Consider the following 23,533-nt stretch of genomic DNA (forward strand, 5'->3'; position numbering starts at 1 on the left):
CTGAGAACCCTCACAGACATATGTTCTATGACAGGTGGACTCCAATCAAATTCTAAAAGCATTTCACAGACAACAGAGCACAGTCATATCCAAGTGCGTGATTAATAGTATGAATGCAAAATATCAGCCTTTTTTTCAACAATTCTAAAACAAGTGAATGGAAACATCTTTTGCTTTGTCATTATGGAGTGTTGCATAGATCATGTTGCACCAACACATTGAAAATGTTCTGAATGAACATTGTATCAGGTTAGGGTTAAAAATTAGATGGTGGTGATCTACATCATACTCATTCAGTCCGTTCTGCCTCCCAGTGTTTTGGAAGAAAACACACTAATAGCTTGGACAGTGTATTTTTGCTGGTTATGACAAAAGCTTTGTTCATACTTGATTGATAATGCAAATCTTTTTGTATATATACACGAAAGAGAGTGGTGTTTACATGCCTTCTGAATCACTTTGTCCACCTGGGAGCCAATAGGAGAGTAGAGGATCTTGGGATTTGTAGTCATCAAGTGAACCAGTAGGCCCAAATTCCTTTGTTCTTTGCTGGTGAATCCCAGAGAGCTCATGTTTCCCTGCTTCAAAGCCTCCGGTTCAATTATCCTGCAACAAGATCTATGGTTAAGAGCACAGACTGTACTGCTAAGTAACATCCATCCATTTTCTTCCGCTTATCTGGGGCCGGGTCGCGGGGACAGCAGCCTATGCAGAGAAGCCAAGACCTCCCTCTCCTCCACCACCTCCTCCCGCTTGTCTGGGGGAACACCAAGGCATTCCCAGCTAGCTGAGAGATATAATCCAATGGGACATGCCCGGAACACCTCACCCAGGAGGCGTCCAGGCAGCGTCCTTGTCAGATGCCCGAACCACCTCAACTGACTCCTGTCGATGCAGAGGAGCTGCTCTACTCTGAGTCCCTCCCGGATGGCTGAACTGGATGCGTGCCTCATCTGATTCCCACTGCTTCACACTCGGCTGCAAACCATTCCACTGCGAGCTGGAGGCCATCACTCAATGAAGCCAACAGAACCACATCATCCGTGAAAAGCAGAGATGAGATTCTGAGACCAATCAAGTGAAGCCTTCCACCACTTGGCTGCACCTAGAAATTCTGTCCACAAAAATTATGAACAGAATCGGTGACAAAGGGCAGCCCTGGCGGAGCCCATCACCCACTAGGAACGAGTCCGACTTATTGTCCGACTTATGTTGGACCAAGCTCTCGCAACGGTTGTATAAGGATCGAATGGCCCGTAGCAATGGGCCAGACTCCCCATATTCTCAGAGCACCTCCAACAGGACAGTCCGAGGGACACGGTCGAATGCCTTCTCCAAGTCCATGAAACACACGTAGACTGGTTGGGCAAACTCCCATGCACCCTCAAGTATCCTGGAGAGGATAAAGAGCTGGTCCAGTGTTCCACGACCAGGACGAAAACCGCATTGTTCCTCCTGTATCCGAGGTTCGACTAACGGACAGACTCTCCTTTCCAGCACCCTGGCATAGACTTTCCCAGGGAGGCTGAGGAGTGTGATTCCCCAGTAGTGGGAACACACCGTTCGATCCCCTTCTTTGAAGATGGAAACCACCACCAGGTCTGCCGATCCAGAGCTACCACCCCCCGTGTCGACCAAGACAGCCCTACTATAACTAACAGTACTTTGTAATTTGATCTGTATCTTCTAGGTTATACACTACAGGTAAAAAGTTTGGACACACCTACTCATTTAATGCTTTTTCTTTATTTTTACTACCCTTCCTACATTGTAGATACAAACTGAAGACATCAAATAGATGAAGCCAGATATATGGAAGCAAAGAAAAAATGATAAATAACTCTAAATATGTTTATATTTTAGATTCCACCATTTGTCTTGTTGACAGCGCTGCAAACCCTCGGCCTTCTCTCAGTGAGCTTCATGATGTAGTCACCTCACAGGTGTGCCTGTCAGGGTCCATTTGTTCATTTCTTGCCTTCTTAATGCCACTGGGACCATCAGTTGTTTTGTGCAGAAGTCAGGTTCGGACACAGCTGACAGCCCTATTTGACAACTGTTAGAATTCACATTATGGCAAGAACCAATCAGCTGAGTAAAGAGAAACAACAGCCCATCATTACTTTAAGGACTGAAAGTCAGTCAGTCAAAAAGTTGCTAAAAATTTGAATGTGTCCCCAAGTGGAGTCGCAAAAATCATCAAGCGCTACGATGAAACTGGCTCACATGAGGACTGCTGCAGGAAAGGAAGACCAAGAGTCCCTCTGCTGCTGAGGATACTTTCAGCCCAGATAAATGCCACAGTGCAAAGCAGTAATCAAGCAAAGGTTGGCTATTTAGAAGAATCTAAAATATAAAGTATGTTTTGAGATATTTCACACTTTTTTTGTTTACTAGAACGGTATGCCGATAAAGTGCATGGACAGCAGAGTAGTTTGAAAATAATTTTAAAAAATTTATTATCATAGTATTTTGTGGTTTTAGCAATAATTACTTTGATTTACAACAATTATATCAGTTAGAGGTGGGGCAGCTGTAGCTCAGGAGATCCAGCAGGTCATCTACTAATGGGAAGGTTGGTGGTTTGATCCCTGGCTTCTCCAGTCTGCATGTTAAATATCTTTGGGCAAGATACTAACCCCAAGGTGCTCTCCCATGCATCCAACAGAGTATGAGTGTGTGTGAATGTTAGAAAGTGTTTAACCAGAAAAAAACTGAAAAAAGTGCTTGTATGAATGTGAGAATGTATAAAGACTTTGAGCGCTCAGATAAAGTCGAAAAGCGCTATATAAGAACCAGTCCATTTATCCTTTTAGAGCTCAGTTGTAGTTCATTTAATTCCACACAGTTGACTGTCTACAAGTCCTAGAAGTAATCCTCTTATTTCAATTTCACAAACAGTTAATTGACATTCTTGCTGATGTTGATATCCAGGTATTTTGGTATTTTAATTTCTTCCCATTTAAGCTGTTAACAATCTCTCTGTTCTCGTATTCTTGATGTGATTGGTATTTAATTTATGTGCTAGAACTTTATTATGTTGAGAAGCTGAGGAGGAGCTTTCTCATTGCATATGCTTTGTACTCTGACCATTGTTCATATAAAGATAAAACCTGTGGCTGCTTCTGTTTCTCTTCGGTTGGGTAGCTTTTTTGTAAAAAGGAGTAGTCTAAACACGTGGGCACTTCTTTAAATGTATGTTCATATTATTTAAAACAACATGACAAAAGCATTCCTCATACAATTAAAGACAGTTTTTGTCATACCCACCTGTTATTCCCACACAGAATGGGCTGCAGTCCAGCCCATAACTGTACAAATGCTGAAAACTGAGAATGAGGATTCTCCGTTTCCTTCTTCCCTTTCCCACTTCCTGCTCCTCCACCTTCCTCTCCTCCTTCATCACCCTCTACGGGAATGTCAGTTGTGTTGGGGCCCCATGTGGTGGCATTGAGAGGCCATGTTGTGTTTGCTGGCGATGCTGGAGTTCGACCAGCACAGGCCCCTTTGGGCAGCAGGCGAGCCAGACTAGAAAGCAGGTCCACATCCTTCAGAAGCCTCTCTACATCAGCCAGTTCCTTCAACAGAGCCCCAACGTTAGACTGAGACAGAAGAGCCGAAGAGCTGGGCTGCAGGTGAAGCTGGATGGGAAGAAAGGAATAAATGGGCAAATTACATGATGGCTACAGCAGACATATGAAAAAGGACCCTGTTTTCAAATGTCAGTGCACATTTTTACTCAAACTAAAGACTGAAGCTGCCTGAAAACACAACTGCAATCTGCTCCAGACCCCCTGCTGATGTAGATGAATAACTGAATTCATGAATTTAATCCTCCCTGTGCTGTCACTATACCTGAACTGAAAACATTTTGAAAGTTTCACATCAGTTGGTGGTTCGGCAGGAGGTGAAAGGGTGGCGATGCAGATTTTATGCAGTTGGGTTGATGCCATGTGATCTAACCAGAAATGCTGTTATGTGACCAATCAATGTTTGGATTATGAGTGTGGAGCCAGAGATGCCGAAGAACTAGAGGTGCAAGAGGTGCTTCAAACAGATGACCTGTCCAACATCTTTACCAGAAAGAGTCTTACAGAGCTGTCTGCAGCTTCTCTCCTTCCCTTATCCCTCCAAAATCCCCTTAAAGACTATGTCTACTCCCAAATCACCAAAAATCATGAAAAAATGATTTAAGCATAAAGAAATCACAAAGAAAGAACAATACAGTATCCACGACTGCACCAAAGAGTAAAACAGTCAAATCTGGATTAATATTTGGTCTCCCGTTGAATCCCTGTTAGTACATAAATTAACAATTGATCAATAAACTGATTTAGTCTGCCTCACAGAAACCTGGTTTCAACATAATGTTAATTTAGATGAATGAATGTCCCTCAGTCATAGTAATCATCAGAATCCTCGAAGTACAGGCCAAAAGAGGGTTTGGCATCAATCGTCCACTCAAGCTTATTAACCAAAGACCCAGACAGACTTTTAATTCATTGGAAAGCCTGATGGTTAGTCTTGTCCACCCCAGCTGTAAAACTCAGAAAGCAGTCTTATTTATTATCATCTATTGTCCACCTGGGCCTTACACTGAGTTTCTGTCTGATTTCTGGGACTTTTTATCTGACTTAGTGCTCAGCTCAGATAAAATAATTATTGTGGGTGATTTTAACATCCATTCACTAGCTGGGCCCACATCCTCATTTTAGGATTGGCAGCGTTTTAGTAGGTAAAGGTGATGCTTGGACATTAATTGAGCTGCGGTTTGGGGAAGGCCTCGAAGGGGACTGGCGACGGCTCCCGGGCCTGGCAGATCCCGTGCTATAAATAGGAGTGAAGAAGTTAAAGAATTAAGAACAAGGAGGGAGGAAGGGTGGGTCACGTAAACGAGAATGAACAGCTTGCAGAACTGAGGGAACCTATATGGTAAATGGCCTGTATTTTAGGGGTGGGTTTTTATAATCGATTCATCGATTAAGATCGATTCTGGCTTGGATAACGTAAAATCGATTCATTAAAATCCTGAGTCGATTTTTTTAATATAAATTTATTTTGCCTGAAATGCCAGAATCTCTGGTGACATCTCACAAAATTTCAAGAACCACCAAACAGCTAAGACAGTAAATGAGAGCAGGAACACGGATTCTGCACATAGACTTAAACACACAGCGCGACCCGCGGATCAGAATCAGTTAGATGTCGCCTTTCTCACGGTCGGGGCTGAAAGCCGACAGCTCGCTGATTCTGATCTGTCGGCGGGTCGGCGCTTTGTGTTCACGCCCTTTTTGCGCCGATTCTAAAGCTGTTAGTTTGATGTCTCTCCAAACAATATTGACCGAACCAGCAGCAAAAGAAGATCCAAACGCTTCACATAAACATTGTCATGAATTCACTCTGACTTTCACTGTTTTGCTTCCACCGCGATGCACAGCTCTCTCTCTCTCTCTCTCTCTGTACTTCAAGAACAGTTTCCCTTTCTTCATTATTCGCTTGCTTGTTACGCACCAGTCTACTGTTGTTTACAGCGCTGTCAGCCGCTGTTTTTTTCCCTTTTACATACTTCCGAAAAGAAAACCTCATTTCTGCTGTTCAATACTGAACAAATTTAAACTTTTTAAAATTATTCAAAATGCAAAACGCTTAGCCGTGTGTCTAATAAAACCGCTGTAACTTCAGAGGTGATGTTCATATGTTGATTAATGGTTTTCTTTCGTTTTTGATGTACTGCAGAATATTTTTATAAAATCCCAGGCCAGGAAAATCACCTTCATGTTTTTCTGTGTTTTATCTTCAGCTACTTTGACACAAAGGCCTCTGCTGTGACGCTCACACCTGTGATAAAGTCTCGAAACTGTCAGCTTCCTTTTTATAGATACAAAAATATGTAAATGTACAGATCTGAATTATAATATTTCTGACTGTCAAAATTTCCCAGATTTAAATCGAATCGTGGATCGAATCGATTCGGGACCTTGTGAATCGGAATTGAATCGATTCTAGAAATCAGTGACGATACCCAGCTCTACTGTATTTATATAGCGCTTTTCTAGTCCCTAAGGACCTCAAAGCGCTTTACACGTTCAGTCATCCACCCATTCACACACACATTCATACACTGTTGAACTCTTGAGCCACGATCGCCCCCTATATATAGATGACATCCGGAAGGAGCGTGTTTGGAGGCGTGGTCCCACTCCTGAAATTCCAATACATAATCTCCAATTCACTAGCTGGACCCACGTCCTCATTTTCGGATTGACAGCATTTTAGTAGGTAAAGGTGGGGAGAGAGAAGGAGAAGAGGACAAAGACGATCGCATGGAGAGCGAACGTCGCTCCGTGGTGTGGAGAGGATGAGCTCAGACAATTCGGAAGGAATGGCAGGAGAAGAGATCAAAGGAAGTTGCAAACAACGGAAATCTTAATGGATGAATGAGGGGAACCCTCGATCGGGTAGCGACGTGGCTCAACTTTGAGCTGAAGCTCTGACAGAGAAGAATGCTGGATTTGAGATTTGAGGTAGGGCTCGGCGCCTCAAAAAGCTTGTCTTTGAGTAGAAGATGGAGAGGGGGTGCTTAGCTGGTTAATTACTTCAGATAAGGTAGCAATAACGCCTCAGCTGATTTCTGAATTAACAGAAGTGACAGCACCAGCTTGGGGAGAGTTGATGAATTGAAAGACTGATTAGAGGAAAATAATCTCTGCTATAATAACGTCAAAATCGTCCGAGAGCAGAGTGCGAGTCCACTGGACTTCATGGGAGATGATAAGTCGTTCAGACGCAGTCAGAACCGTGAGTCGACTTAGAGAGCGGTCTCAAATGATTGTGTCGAGGGTGGATGCCTGATGATGCTGGTGAAAGCACATGAGAAATGAAGGCACGCTATGAAGAATTATGCGCATGACGCAGTTTGGATGTCTTAGAAGGAGCGATAGAGGACAGAACCTGCCATCTCGGTGCCACAAAGGTTCACCTTTGTTTTGCAAAGGCAGGAAAGATGGCAGCGAAACTGGTATCTCGGTGCCGGAGGCATGCTGTTGCATTTGCGAATGAGGGATAAAGAGAGAACCTGTCATCTTAGTGCCAGAGGGGTTTTACTGCTGCTTTGGAATAACGGATGCTGAGAAACTAGCAACGTGGTGGAAGAAGATTGCTGCTGCGATTACGAATGATGGATATAGAAGGAACCACCTAGAAGGATTCTCTGCTGCTTTAGCCCTGATGGATGGACAGGAACTGGCAACTCAGGGGTAAGAAGCTTGTCACTGCGGTTTGCACATGGCAGATATAGCAAGACCCTGACACCACTGTGCTAGAAGGGTTTGCTGCTGCTTGCAATGATAGAAGTGGAGAAACTGGCAGTTCGGTAGTAGGGACGCTAGATGCTGCATGCAAATGGGGGATGAAGGAAAACCTGGCATCCCGGTGCCTTTTTATTTATTTGTCTATGCAGACAACTGCCAACTGCCGAAGCTGCTGCTGCTTTCAGGAATCAGAATCAGAATCAGAATCAGAATACTTTATTGATCCCTGGGGGAAATTATTTTTTGTTACAGTGCTCCATTTTAAACCAACATTAAGACAAGACAGACAATACGCTAACTAAGAATAGTACAATATATACATATATATACATACATACATACATAAGTCACTTATAAATAAATAGTTGGAAAAGAAACATGTGTAGTTGTAGCAGCAAACAGTGTGTTAAGTGGATGCGTTGTACAGGGAGATGGCCACAGGCAGGAATGATTTCCTGTGTCGTTCAGTGGTGCTTTTCGGTAATCTCAGTCTCTCACTGAACGAGCTCCTGTGACTGACCAACATGTCATGGAGTGGGTGGGAGGTGTTATCCAACATTGTCTTTATCTTGGACAGCATCCGCCTCTCCGACACCACCTTGAGGGAGTCCAGCTCCATCCCCACAACATTGCTGGCCTTACGGATCAGTTTATTAAGTCTGTTGGCATCTGCGACCCTCAGAATGAGGGATCAAGGAACCTGGCCGGTGCCGACGTTTGCTACGGAGTTTAGCCAAGGATGGAAGTCCTAAAAACTCCCTGAAAAGCCTTCAGCTGATCCAAAATGCTGCAGCAAGAGTCCTGACAGGGACTAGAAAGAGAGAGCAGATTTCTCCTGTTTTGGCTTCCTGTTAAATCCAGAATTCAAAATCCTGCTCCTCTCATACAAGGTCTTAAATAATCAGGCCCCATCTTATCTTAATGACCTTGTAGTACCATATCACCCTATTAGAGCACTTCGCTCTCGCTCTGCAGGCCTACTTGTTGTTCCTAGAGTATTTAAAAGTAGAATGGGAGGCAGAGCCTTCAGTTTTCAGGCCCCTCTTCTGTGGAACCAGCTTCCAGTTTGGATTCAGGAGACAGACACTATCTCTACTTTCAAGATTAGGCTTCAAACTGAGTTTTTCCTTTTCAGTCACCTTTTTCACTCACTATGTGTTAACAGACATTTGTTACCCAAATAACAAGCCGTGGGTGACTAAGGACATCAAAGCCCTCCTCAACAACAAGAAGAGGGCTTTCAGAGGGGGCAACAAAGAGGAGGTGAGGAAGATCCAGGTGTTACTAAAGGACAAGATCAGAGAGGCTAAGGACAATTACAGGAGGAAGCTGGAGTGGAAACTCCAGCAGAACAGCATGAGAGAGGTGTGGAGGGGCATGAAGACCATCACTGGATTCAGGCCAACCAACAGCAGGGGAGCTGAGGGAGGTGAGAACAGAGCCGACGAGTTGAATCTGTTTTTCAATAGATTCGACACCACAGTGTCTGCTCCCACCCCCACAACCTCACCTGCAGTCAGCCTGGAATCCAGAGCCACACCACTGTGCCAGCCTCTCTCTTCACATGTTGCCTCCTGTGAGAGTCCTGACACCCCTCCCCCACCCATCACCTTCACTCAATACCAGGTTGAGATGCAAATGAGGAGACTTCACTCAGGCAAGTCTGCTGGACCAGACGGAGTGAGTCCCCTTGTCCTCAAGACCTGTGCCCCCCAGCTGTGTGGAGTCTTTCATAAACTGTTTATGCTGAGTCTGAGTCTGCAGAGGGTCCCGGTGATGTGGAAGACATCATGCCTCGTCCCTGTACCAAAGACGCCACGTCCCAGTGGCCCCCAGGATTACAGGCCCGTGGCATTGACCTCCCACATCATGAAGACCCTGGAAAGGCTCATCCTGGACCAGCTGCGACCCATAGTAAGACCACATCTGGATCCCCTTCAGTTCGCTTATCAGCCTCGTCTCGGAACAGAGGACGCCATCATCTACCTGCTCAATCGTGTCTACACCCATCTGGACCAGCCGGCGAGCACTGTGAGGGTCATGTTTTTTGACTTTTCCAGTGCTTTCAACACCATCAGGCCGACCCTCCTGGGTGATAAGTTAGCAGCGATGCAGGTGGATGCTTCTCTGGTGTCCTGGATTGTTGATTACCTGACAGGAAGACCACAATATGTACGTCTCCCACAGTGTGTGTCTGACAAGGTGATCAGCAACACAGGGGCACCACAGGGGACTGTCCTCTCCCCCTTCCTCTTCACCCTCTACACCACAGACTTCAGCCACTGCACAGAGACCTGCCATCTTCAGAAGTTTTCTGATGACTCTGCGGTGGTTGGATGCATCAGCAGGGATGATGAGACAGAGTATCGGGCTGTGGTCGACTCCTTTGTCACGTGGTGTGAGCAGAATCATCTGCAGCTCAACGTGGCAAAGACCAAGGAACTGATCGTGGACTTCAGGAAGACCAGGAAACACTTGACCCCTGTTTCAATCCAGGGGGTCAGTGTTGACATTGTGGAGGACTATAAATACCTTGGAGTACACATTGACAATAAACTGGACTGGGCTAAAAACACCACAGCACTTTACAGGAAGGGCCAGAGTCGTCTCTATTTTTTGAGGCGACTGAGGTCCTTCAACATCTGCCAGAAAATGCTGAGGATTTTCTATGAGTCTGTGGTGGCCAGTGCGATCCTCTATGCTGTTGCATGCTGGGGGAGCAGGCTGAGGGTCGCAGATGCCAACAGACTTAATAAACTGATCCGTAAGGCCAGCAATGTTGTGGGGATGGAGCTGGACTCCCTCAAGGTGGTGTCGGAGAGGCGGATGCTGTCCAAGATAAAGACAATGTTGGATAACACCTCCCACCCACTCCATGACATGCTGGTCAGCCACAGGAGCTCGTTCAGTGAGAGACTGAGATTACCGAAAAGCACCACTGAACGACACAGGAAATCATTCCTGCCTGTGGCCATCTCCCTGTACAACGCATCCACTTAACACACTGTTTGCTGCTACAACTACACATGTTTCTTTTCCAACTATTTATTTATGAGTGACTTATGTATGTATGTATGTATATATATGTATATATTGTACTATTCTTAGTTAGCGTATTGTCTGTCTTGTCTTAATGTTGGTTTAAAATGGAGCACTGTAACAAAAAATAATTTCCCCCAGGGATCAATAAAGTATTCTGATTCTGATTCAGATTCAGATTCAGACCTCTCTGCAGGAGTCCTGACTTAAGCTGAAGATTGTTGATGCTTCCACAGATCACTCTAGAGCAGTCCTGGCCCGAGGAGACCATGGAAAAGAACATCCAGTCCTATATCTTGGCCGGAACCCACATGACACAATGTATTCCACTGTGAAGAACGAAGCCTTGGCCATTAAGTGGGCACTGGAGAAACTCCAATATTATTTGTGTAGATAGGAATTTGATCTGGAAACTGACCACCAAGCAGCCACTTGGATCAATTCGAACAGAATTACAACAGCTGCCTGTTACAATGGTAACTCTCACGTCAGCCTTTTAGGTTCACCATCAGCAAGTGTAATATAGTGGCAGATTACCTGTTACCAAGATTACCAATCTTGACATAATGAGGCCAGGAAGGGGACGACTTTGACTGTAGACATGGATGTGGGCTTGCACACAGGCATCCAGATATTCCACACACATGTGGATGGATGTCTCAAGGCCAAAGAGTCAAACAAAAGGGAAGGGTGACCACTGACTTCACTATTTAGCAGCACAGGTGCAGTCAGCATATATTCTCGATTACCTCTCACTAAAAGCATTGTGCGCAGTCTCCCCGCTGTCTTCAATGCCGGATGGGTAAGATAAGGCATGGACCTCCTGGTATTAACCAGTGGGTTTGCGAACACTTGGGGTCACGTGAGCTGCATTATTCTGGGTTAATTTTTTTCCTTATAACGAGCCTGTTTAAGTTGCCTGTTGCTCATATGGATAACGAGAGATCTTCTGGTGACAATGATAACAATCTGTCAAATGATTAATGAACTCACCTCAACCATAGAGAGAAGATGAAGAAACTACACTGAACCAGGTCCAGAAGCTTTTAGTAGTTAAACAGAGAAACTGACCAACTGAAACAACAGTTGGAAGAAGAAGCAGCCCAAAATGTTGGCAATAATAACCAATCTGATTGTTCCTTCAAAAAGTAGCACAAGCAGATAACAAAAATGACTCAACAACGATCATTACAGCAGGTTTATATTAGGGCTGAACGATTATGGAAAATAATCTAATTGCGATTTTTTGCCCCAATATTGCGATTGCGATGCGATATGCGATTATTTTTTAAGGTCTTTGTCTTCTGTATTATTAAACAAAGACAAGCAATACATCATATAGTATGGCCAATACTATATTACATTAATTTTAAACTGTTCTTTCCTGGAAGACAGACCTCTGTTATGATGACATGAGGTGATGCATGAATTGATGACTGACATTTTTATTTAACTTCTTCAATCACAACAGTATATTTGAACATACACAATAGTTTATTTTTAGCTTACAAACATCTGAGCATAAAGTGCTGACAAGGAACCCTGGTGTAAACATTAAAATGAAAGTCAGTACAATGTGCAGATTGCAGAAATATACATAAAAAAAAATCAGTGGCTTTACCACACTCAGTTTTTCGACATCTGTGAACTACTAGACAGTCATTCAATTAAAAAATAATATTAAATAAATAAAACTAATAAATAAAAAATACACACATCTTACTGATCTCTGCAGTCAGTAACATTACACATAAAGTGCAAACATAATAGCAATTGTATAAACACACACACAAACACGCCTTTAAAGTTTAAAGGCGTGAAATTGGACGGTCTAGTTCTGATTAGCGTCACCGCTGTCTCGGTGGAGTTTAAAAAACTCGGCCGTCTGCTTCTTGCTATCTAAAATATAACCAGACACTGGTGTAAATTCTCGACTGTCTCATACTTCTGTTTAATAAGTTTTCTGTTTGACGTTTAGTCAGCTGTGTGAAAACCAAGGAGGAACCCACCCGGGGGATTAATAAAGTTTTATTTTATCTAATCTAATAACTTTAATCTCAGCCAAACCGATTTACTCACGAACAAACAAAACACTGAAAAAAGCCCAACAATAACATTTTTAGGTTGTCTAAGTGACTTATATATTACGTTTAACCCGAGCAGCGAAACTCCGCGGTGATCTGAAAATGATGTGCCGGGAGTTGTGCCGTTCTCGGCCGCATCAGTGACCCTCGAGCTCCCGGCTAGCTGTCGAGCTGGTGGGTAGCAGACGCCTCTGAAAACGTCGAAGCACTTTTGCAAATATGGGATATCTTGATAAACCGAGCAGATATTTGATGTTTACACAGCTACTTTCTCGCCTGAAAATATGTTAAAAGTTTATTTTGTGACCCAGAAAGATTAGTATGAGTAATTTTAAAACTTAGTAGCGGCCGCCATTGCTGGAAACTGGAGTTTGGCTGGGCCGCGCTATGAATTCTGGGATATGGTAGTAATTTGGACAGCCTTCGGCGCGTCGCTGTGACGTAATCGGTCTACAAATGCGGCCTCAGGAGGATGCAGCCCATGAATTTGGACATGTCCAGAGTATAATCGCAGCCTTTGCGGTTAGAAAATTGCACTTGATCATGTCGCGATATTATCGCAAATGCGATATATCGTTCAGCCCTAGTTTATATTCAACCAAAGACAAATGTAAAGTCTTCGTGCTTCTACAAATTAAGGAATGATTCAACACTAACTTTGACTTCAATGCATGTTTATTTAAATTTTTGAACATCGTCATTGTTTAATAGCTTTTAGTTGCTTTTTCTTTCCTTTGACTAGATGGTAAATTTGTTAATATTTCTAGCTGATTAGGAGACTTATTGCATTTCAAATGCATGTCCAAAGGCTGCTAGACAATTATGAAGCGTAGACTATAATAGACATGCTTACCATCTGACAGCACTGTGGGTGTCTCGGGGCAGAGAACCACACAGTACTGTTACAACTGTCTTTCGCAAGGCCGACTTTCAGAAACTCTTTGTGTAAGTAACAAAGTCTGTTCTGTAGTCGTGTGCCTCTTTGACTCACATTCAGGCATCAACTGGTCTTTCTGCAAACTGGACCCACACAACCTCACGCTGACCTCAATGACAGAGCTGCTAGTCCACATTCACACTCCTGGACAGTGAAAAAAACTTGTAGCAGCAGCTTGGGTCTTCATGGTTCCCAGAGAATTACAAACTAAAGAAAAGGATCCAGACAAAAATCAAATCAAACCGTACAGATGGAAGAGTCCACACCCACGCTTAGTATGACTAACAAAAATCTTATGTCTGCCAGTTAAACGTGCCGTTCAGATCACAGTCTAAATACAAGTAGTACTACCAATCCACAATAGCAAGTTATAGAGATTTAATCATCCAAAATGTAAATATTTAAATAAGGTTTAATTCTCCCTAGCCTCAGGATAAAGCAAAATTAATTAAAGCATCCTCCATTTGATTGAAATAATTCCAATTTGCATAAACTGAGACTGAAGCCCAAAATACTTGTCACACATGATAAAATAGAAATTAATTAACAGACATCTATTATTTTATACGTATGGCATTTAAATATGGCATTGAGCTTAGTACCTTAATATTGAATATATATAAATATATAATTTGTATAAAAAAAAATACACTTTCAGCAGGTTTTTATTCAGATTACATGAAATCACAGGTACCAGAATAAAACCTTAAAACACATCAATTAAAAGGAGGAGGCAGAGGCCAGCCCAAGATACATGAGCAAAGGTGCTAGTTATGGGGGTCACACATGCACACTTATATGTGGAACCAGTTATATACGATCGGAGACTTTAATTATCTTCAGACGTTACATCCATTTAAGAGCTCTGCACTGCTCCTCCCAGGTTCTAGCCAAATCCCCCTTTGGGTGATCACAGTACTGGTTTCTAAAATCTTTAGACGTAGTGAGTGCAGAATGTGGTTTAGGTTGTCTCCAGTTCCTGCCATACAGTTACTTCCTTTGCTTTTGGGTACTTGATTGGCTGACTCTATCAGGTCCTAATGATAAAATGACTAAAATCAAAATGTTGGACTTCCTGTTATGTTACTATTTTTCCCCATAGCGGACATGTTTAGGTCCTCACAAAGGTCAAACATTTCCCTGACTAATATTAAACCGGCCGGATACAATGAGGTGCTTGCACTTTTAGGTGCAATGGAGAATACTCACTATTGCATGTCTTGCTGATCTATATCGTGTTGAAGCACCAACTAAAATTTCACCTACATGGGATGATGATTACCCAATTGCCAGTATTGGTAGCCGGGAATCGGTCCGCCTGACTCACATTGTACCCGACCCCTTCGGTGCCTCCTGCAGGTGGTGGGTCTGCAGGAAGATGGGCCTATGTCCCTTTTTCGGGCACAGCCCACCAGACGCTTGCCCTCGGGCACCCTCTCCGGGCCTGGCTCCAGGGCTGTGCCCCGGTAACCCTATTCCGGGCAGGGTGAACTGTTCCCTCGATGGTCTTTTCATAGGGGTCTTCTGAATTACTCTTTGTCTGGTCCCTCATCCATGGGAGACCCTACCAGGGGGCAAAAGCCCCCAGACAACATAGCTCCTGGGATCCCTGGGACACACAAACCCCTCCACCACGATAAGGTAGCGATTCGCGGAGGGGGAGCGGGAGATCGACAGACGGATTGGTGCAGCGGCTGCAGTGACAGCACCGGTCCGTCGTGGTGAAGAGGGAGCTGAGTGTAAAAGCAAAGCTCTCAATTTACCAGTCGATCTACGTCCCTACCCTCACCTATGGTCACGAGCTGTGGGTAGTGACTGAAAGAATGAGATCGCGGATACAAGCGGCAGAAATGAGCTTCCTCCGAAGGGTGGCTGGCCCCTCCCTATTTGATGTCTTCAGTTTGCATCTACAATGTAGGAAGGGTAGTAAAAATAAAGAAAAAGCATTAAATGAGTAGGTGTGTCCAAACTTTTTACCTGTAGTGTATAACCTAGAAGATACAGATCAAATTACAAAGTACTGTTAGTTATAGTAGGGCTGTCTTGGTCGACACGCCTCTACAATGTTCCATGGAGATCAGGGGTGGTAGCTCTGGATCGGCAGACCTGGTGGTGGTTGTGGTTTCCATCTTCAAAGAAGGGGATTGAACGGTGTGTTCCCACTACTGGGGAATCACACTCCTCAGCCTCCCTGGGAAAGTCTATGCCAGGGTGCTGGAAAGGAGAGTCTGTCCGTTAGTCGAACCTCGGATACAGGAGGAACAATGCGGTTTTCGTCCTGGTCGTGGAACACTGGACCAGCTCTTTATCCTCTCAAGGATACTTGAGGGTGCATGGGAGTTTGCCCAACCAGTCTACATGTGTTTCATGGACTTGGAGAAGGCATTCGACCGTGTCCCTCAGACTGTCCTGTTGGAGGTGCTCTGAGAATATGGGGAGTCTGGCCCATTGCTACGGGCCATTCGATCCTTATACAACCGTTGCGAGAGCTTGGTCCAACATAAGTCGGACAATAAGTCGGACTTGTTCCTAGTGGGTGATGGGCTCCGCCAGGGCTGCCCTTTGTCACCGATTCTGTTCATAATTTTTGTGGACAGAATTTCTAGGTGCAGCCAAGTGGTGGAAGGCTTCACTTGATTGGTCTCAGAATCTCATCTCTGCTTTTCACGGATGATGTGGTTCTGTTGGCTTCATTGAGTGATGGCCTCCAGCTCGCAGTGGAATGGTTTGCAGCCGAGTGTGAAGCAGTGGGAATCAGATGAGGCACGCATCCAGTTCGGCCATCCGGGAGGGGCTCAGAGTAGAGCCGCTGCTCCTCCACATCGAAAGGAGCCAGCTGAGGTGGTTCGGGCATCTGACAAGGACGCCCCCTGGGCGCCTCCTGAGCGAGGTGTTCCACCGGGAGGAGGCCCCGGGGCAGACCCAGGACACGCTGGAGAGATTATATCTCTCGGCTGGCCTGGGAACGCCTTGGTGTTCCCCCAGATAAGCTGGAGGAGGTGGCTGGGGAGAGGGAGGTCTGGGCTTCTCTGCTTGGGCTGCTGCCCCCGCGACCCTGCCTCGGATAAGCGGAAGAAAATGGACAGATGGATGGATGGATGGATGGGATGATGATTATAATCTACTGCATATTTTCTGTTGCCACTAGGTGGCGCCACAATAGTGACCAATATTAGACGTCTGACAGTTTGGACTCAAGCATGCCCAGTTTTTGACAGACTTGACAATTGAGAAACCAGTTTCTGTCACCACTATGTGGTGCTGTGACTATTGTTAAAAGCTAACATAGTACTGGGTTCAGGGATGGACCCATATGACAGGTTTGGTCCAGATGGATGATGTATGTGAAACTGAGCAAATATAGTTCAAAAAGTTCAAAAAAAGCATCCTGTAGTCTCAGTACGTGAAACCTGTAAAATATGAACATTTTCTCTGTTACTGAAGCATGTGCACACACGGTCATGACTTTAGAACGTTGATTCATTCCATAAAATAATAATAATCCACGGAGCAGACACAATAACGCCTCTGCACTTTGTGCTGAAGACCTAAAACTGAATGAAGCAGACAGAATAGGGGTTTCGCACTAAATGGATCAGATACAATAGGATACAATAGGGCTCTTGCAATTTCAGTGCTCGGGCACCAACTATTAGACTACCACAGGTAGGGATGGGAGTCGAGAGCAAATTCTTGTAGGAAACCGGTCCCTAGAAGTCCAGTTCCTTGGAATTGTTAGTCTGCCTTATCAATGATTCCCCTTATCAGTTCGTGCACTCCTTCTACAATCAGCTAATATCAGTTCGTGTGTCAGACGAGGAAAACAGAGGCGCAGTCTACAGAGTGCATATAGAAATATAGTTTTATTGCACCAAAGGACGACAGCATGATGGTAAAGTGGAAAACTGCATCCAGGACATAAACAACCGCATTATGTTGCTAACACAACTTTGGTTCTTTGCAAGCTTCTGCACAGACAGCATGCTAATGCTAAGCTAGCCAAGAGCCCAGAGTGAAAGCTAAGTGAATGCCGACCCCAGCAGCCAGACCCTGAACTTCAACAGGTAACAAGCTGATGAGCAGTTAGGCTGCAAACTCCCGTTCTACCTGTTCATGTTTCTAAAGCAGAAAGACTCTCATGCAATTAATTTGCATCAATGTAATTTCTTTATTACTGCTTAGCAATCATTGTACTCTGAAAACGGAGCCAATGAGAATCAATAAGGAATCAAATCGATAAGTGATATCGATAATGGATTCGGAAGCGCTAAATTCCTATCAATTCCTATCCCTAAACTCCAGGGCTGGAGGTCTCAAAACAGTAAGTAGAGTAGGTCTTGGAAATGAAAAACATGCATATAGTTAACAATATTATTTCTCAATGATAACTGTAACTATACCAATGTTTAAAAATGGCCTGATGGACAATGTCCTCCATGTTACCTTTTCGGTGACACTCTGCGTGTTGATCTGCTTTCTCAGCTCCAGGCTCAGCTGCCTGAAGCGTGCTGACTTTTGCTCCGCCCCTTCGCTACACACAGAATTGCGATACGCCTGGATCACGGGTCGCTGCTTCTCAGGTACCAGCAGAATCTTGCTCAGCTCAGAGGACCTGTCCCCACAGGTGAGGTCCTCAAGTGTGGATGCAGTTAAGAGGCTGTCCTGTGAACAACAGAAACACTTTACATGACCAAAGGTCCTGATACGTTAGTCAGTAAAGTCTTCATAAGGACTTTCAGGCTCTGTGTGACACACACACACACACACACACACACACAGAAGGCAAGTATTAATATTTATATATGTATTGAAAATATGGATCTGTTTATTGTTAGTATATGTGGGCCAAATGTTGATGACCCCTCCTTTTTTCATACCTTCTTCTCTTCACTTTCACCTTCACTCTGACAGCAAGAGTCAGAGGAACTGACAGTCTACACTCAAACAACACACATGTGATTTTGGTCTTTGCGATGTGGCGTTCACATCCCTCTCAGAGGCAAGAAAAAGGTCACACACTGGACTTGGTGCTTTCCCGCGGGCTGGATGTGTGCATCACGGAAATATCTGAGTTGTGCATCTCTGATCGTCTTCCTGTGTTGTTCACTCTAACGCTGCGCTGCTCGGTAGATAAGCCGTGCGCCCCAGCGCACAAAAAGCGAGCGCTTAATGCTCTAACAGCGCCGCTTTTTCTGCTGCCTTTAGGGACTCTGGAATAATGAACTCCACCTGTAAAAGTGTTGAGGACCTTTCGGACATTCTTCATTCTACCTGCACTGATATTTTGGACTCGATTGCTCCGTTTAGGACTGTGTGCACTAAGCAATTATCAGAGCCGTGGTTGAATGAACATACGCGCTCCCTTAGACGTGACTATAGACGTGCCGAAAGATGGAAAAAGGACCGATTGCACGTTTCTCTATAGATTTTCTCGTCTTTCTGCTCACCAAGAAGCTGTAAAAACTGCAAAGACACAGTTTGTCTCAAACTTGGTGTCAGTAAACAGTCACAGGCCTCAGGTACTTTCTAATGTCCTTAATCGTTTTCTTAGTTCACGTGATAATGCTGGAGTCATTTCTTCACCAAGTATTTGTGATGATTTTTTAGCATTTTTTAACAACAAGGTTCTATCCATCAGGGCTGTTGTCTCGTCGTCTGCTGCCTCAGATCCGAGTCTTTCTCCTGCGTGCTCAGCTGTCTTTGATCCCGTCTCCCTTAATGACTTGACTGCGGTAGTTAGTAACCTAAGATCATCACACTGCCCCTCTGACTGTCTCCCCCCAAGCTTGCTTAAAAGCACTTTTAATACTGTCGGGCCTTTTATCCTGAGATTAATTAATACGTCCCTTGCTACAGGCTGTGTCCCATCATGCTTTAAGAGATTTAAAGGGATCTGCCCTAAAGTGGTTTCGGTTCCACTTGTCAGGAAGGTCTTTTTATGTCAATATGGGCCCCCATAAATCCAAAATAGCCCCTCTTAAATACGGTGTACCTCAAGGCTCTATTTTGGGCCCTGCCCTGTTCGCCCTCTATTTGTTGCCATTGGGCTCCATCTTCTCACGGTACAGCATTTCATTTCATTAAATTTCTAAAGCTAAATGAAAATAAAACTGAAGTTGTCATTTTTGATAGCTCTCTGGGCCCCTTTTCCTCCTACTGTAAAACACATGTAAAAAACCTCGGCGTCTACCTTGATGGTTCTTTTAAATTGAATAAGCAGGTGACTGCAGCAGTTCAGTCCTGCTTCTTTCAGTTAAGACAGCTGGCCAAGGTAAAGCCAGACCTCCCGGCTAACGTCTTTCAATGTGTTATTCACATTTTCCTTACTTGCAGGTTGGACTATTGCAATTCATTGTATTTTGGTCTAGACCAGGCCTCCATCCATTGTCTTCAGATCCAGCTGCTCGCCTGCTAACTGGTACCAAACGGAGAGAGCATATAACTCCAGTTTTAGCTTCTCTACACTGGCTTCCTGTCTCCTACAGGATCCAATTTAAACTTTCACTTGTTTGTTTTTACGTGTCTGAGCTCCTCTCTGTTTATGCTCCAGGAAAAACCATCATGTCTAGCTCAAGATTAATGCTTTCCATGCCACAGACTAGTCTCAATCTCGTGGTGATGGAGCCTTCTCTGTGGCAGGTCCCAGACTTTGGAATAGTCTCCCCATAAATATTAGATCTGCACAAACACTTGACCAAATTTAAATCACTAGTAAAGACACATTTGTATGCCCTGGCTTTTAACACACTATGACCCAAGCATTCTGGTCTTATTTTAATATTCTTAGTTATTGTTTTAATTATTTTATTGTCCTATCATTGTATGATATTGTTATTATTGTTTTACATTGTCTCTTTTAATGGCATTTTATATTATTAAGCACTTTGTGCAGCATTGTTTGTCTGGAAATGTGCTATACAAATAAATTTGACCTTGACCTCTCTCAGGGTCATCCAGTACACCACTCACACTTTTACTTTACTACTTTTTAGTTAGCAGCTCCATGATGAGGCTATTATAGGCACTCAGATTTATCCTGGAACTATCAGTGATCATGCACCGGTCTCTCTCTCAGAATAGAAAACTATTCTGAAGAAGTACAAAAATCTCCTCCTAGATCACATAAGTTTGCAGAGAATATCTGCCTCCTCAAAATACCAACTGGATGATGTTTATCTGGACCACTGAGCAATTCCATTAGTACACGTGGTCGGCTAAGGTTCTGTCTCCCTGTCGCCTTGCCGGTGGATGAAGGTGGTCTCTGGGACTGTCTGTGGCGGCTTCCTGGGGCCTGGAGAGCTGCAGCTGCTGTTTTAGGGTGTCTGTGTGTCCGCCTTGGTTGGTGGGGGACCGGGGTAGATGCTAATACAGCTGATAAATTTGGGGGAACAGAAGAATCATAAGCTGGAGAAGTGATATGAGATGGTAGCAATTGGTTTGTCCCGAGCCAATTCAAATACACTTTTTTGCTTACATGTGACCACTACTCATGCTAGGGAATTCATCTAGGTCGGAGTTTTCTCCAGGACACAGGTCAGACTGACTACTTTTTCGTTTGTACAGTCTGATACCTTCTCCAAGTCCACAAAATACGTCGTCTGGTTGGATAGACCCCCATGCACCCTCAAATATCCCCGCGAGGGTAAAGAGCTGGTCCGGTGTTCCACGACCGGACGAAAACCGCATTGTTCCTCCTGTATCTGAAGTTTGACAAACTGATGGATTATCCTTTCAAGAACCCTGGGAGGCTGAGGTGCTATAGTGGGAGAACACCCTCCAGTCTCCCTGTTTAATGATAGGAACCACCACCCTGGTTTGCCAATCTAGAGGTACTGCCTCTGGATTACCAAGTAATATTGTAGAGGCGTGTCAACCCGCACAGCCCTTCAACACCCAGAGCCTTCAGGAACTCAGGATACACCTCATCGACCCCAGGGGCTCTGCCTCCAAGTTGTTGTTTAACTGCCGCAGTCTGCTTCCTCTATGAAGGACGTGCCAGAGGGATTAGGGAGGTCCTCAAAGTTTTCCTTCCACAGTGTGACAATATGTTAAAAGCACCAAACACAGTGTTGATAAAGCACTGCTTCCCCCTCCTGAGATACCTGACAATTTGCCAAAATTGCCTTGAGGCAGTCTGAAAGTCTCGTCAAACTCCTCCCACCCCCGAGCTTTTTCTTCAGCCACTGCCAGAGCCACGTTCCACTTGGCCTGCCGGTACCTCCTGGCTGCCTCCAGCCCCACAGGTTAACCAAGCCCGATAGGACTCTTTCTTCAGCCTGGTGGCTCCTTTCACCTCCAGTGTCTACCATCTAGCTCGGGAGTTACCATAATGACAGGCACCAGATACCTTGCAGCTGCAGCTCAGTGCAGCAGCCTCAGCAATGGAGGTGCTGAATATGGTCCATTCGGACTCAGTGTCCCCTGTCTCTCTCAGAACGCTGTTGTTGCTGTTCCGGAGGTGCAAGTTGAAGATCTTGTGGACCGAGGCCTCTGCTTGGTGTTTCCAGAGCACCGTCACTATACGTTCAGTTGCGCCAGGTCTGTCAAGCATCCTTCAGAGAACTTCTGGAGACTGCACAGAGACCTGCCATCTTTAGAAGTTTTCTGATGACTCTGGGATGGCTGGATGCATCACTGAGGTTGATAAGATGGAGTCCCGGGCTGTGGTTGACTCCTTTGTCACGTGGTGCGAGTAGAAAGACTAAAGAATTGACTGTGGACTTTAGGAAGACCAGGAAACCTTGAACCCTGTTACAATCCAGGGAGTTGATGTGGAGATTGTGGAGGACTATAAATACATTGGAGTGCACATAGATAATAAACTGGACGGGGTTTAGAACACCACTGCACTTTACAGGACGGGCCGGAGTCGTGTCTATTTTTTGAGGCAGCTGAAGTGTTTAAAACATCATCTTTGTGACCATCTTTGCCATCCTCTATGCTGTTACATGCTGGGGCAGCAGCTCTGTAGCTAACCACCATGTAACACATTTTTTTGTATACTTTATTAATCCCCTGTAGGGAAATTATTCTCTGCATTTAACCCATTCACTCAGTGAAGCAGCTAGCCCAGCTAGCCCAACCTCAGTAACCCTACTGACTAAACAGCCACTGCTGTTTAGTCTTAATTCATGTTGGAAGTGATAGCAGAGCTGTACGACTAAATTTTTCGAAAATCAGAACATGGTATTTTATTTCATCTTAATTTTTGGGGGGAAACGTCCCTCATACCACTAGAGGGAGCTCACGTACCACCAGTGGTATGCGTACCACAGTTTGAGAATGACTGCTCCAGAACATACGGCCTCAGACCTGATGATGCGATTACAAAATTGATCATTGAGCTGCAGCCTAGGATGTCCTGGGGCCATGTGCACGTATGGACACCGTAATGATGGAAGATGGTGTTCGTTATGGACAAACTGTTTGCACAGAAGTCAGATAATACAACACCGCTTGGGTGCAGATAAGGCAGACCATTCCTCCCAGTTACACCCCTCCAGGTCTCACTGTCGTTGCCCACATGAGCCTTGAAGCACTTACTTCTAACTGAAGGACTCTGTCTCTAGGTTTTTGTGTGGTGCCCTTGGCCTGTTGAATCCAGCTGTGGGCTCCTCCGCCATCTCCGAAATGTGTACCGACGATAAGGCTGTAAACCTACAGATCACACACAAAACTGTCAGCGAGTCACTGCGGAGTTTCTGGATCACTGTTCTAGTGCTTTCTATTCAGCCACACCGGAGGGTTTTTGAGTATGAAAGGCCCGTTAAACGTCAAGCCAAATTTAAGTACGGACTTTGACTAAGCCACTCAAAAACCTTTTGTTTTTTAACCACTCAGCCGTGGAGTTGTTGGTGTGTTTCCAATCACTCTCGTGCTGCAGAGCCTTTGTGTGCTTGAACGTCAGGAAACAAACTGATGGCCAGAATTGTGTGACTTGATTTTGGCATTGGAAAACAAACTGGTATAGAAGGATAAGATAAAACTTAAAAAGCAAACGTTAATAATACAAAAATGTTGTTTTTAAAATACATTTATACATTTATTTATTTTTACTTTTGTGCAAAACAGTTTCTTTTTATGCTCCGTGGAACTCCTCTGGCATGTTTGGGAGGGACTGAGAGGAGGGGCTTCACAGCCAAGTCTTCACAGGTGTAATTTGC

General features: G+C 44.6%; 1 protein-coding gene across 2 annotated transcripts in view; it reads right to left on the reverse strand.

The window, feature by feature from the left end:
• The window catches only part of abca2 (ATP-binding cassette, sub-family A (ABC1), member 2), a 101,518-nt gene that overhangs the window by 53,876 nt on the left and 24,109 nt on the right, over positions 1-23,533 (reverse strand). For both annotated transcript variants that reach the window (XM_085474326.1, XM_085474325.1), the window contains exons 6-9: positions 22,914-23,027; positions 17,814-18,032; positions 3,271-3,641; positions 447-606 (exon numbers count right to left, since the gene is read on the reverse strand). In XM_085474326.1, coding sequence (XP_085330452.1) covers positions 447-606; positions 3,271-3,641; positions 17,814-18,032; positions 22,914-23,027 — 864 coding nt within the window. The remainder of the gene's footprint in view (positions 1-446; positions 607-3,270; positions 3,642-17,813; positions 18,033-22,913; positions 23,028-23,533) is intronic.

Source organism: Copadichromis virginalis, linkage group LG12 (genome assembly GCF_057382275.1).
Source record: "Copadichromis virginalis isolate Kocher_CV1m ecotype Utaka linkage group LG12, C_Virginalis_male_GT1.1, whole genome shotgun sequence".
Taxonomy (NCBI): domain Eukaryota; kingdom Metazoa; phylum Chordata; class Actinopteri; order Cichliformes; family Cichlidae; genus Copadichromis; species Copadichromis virginalis.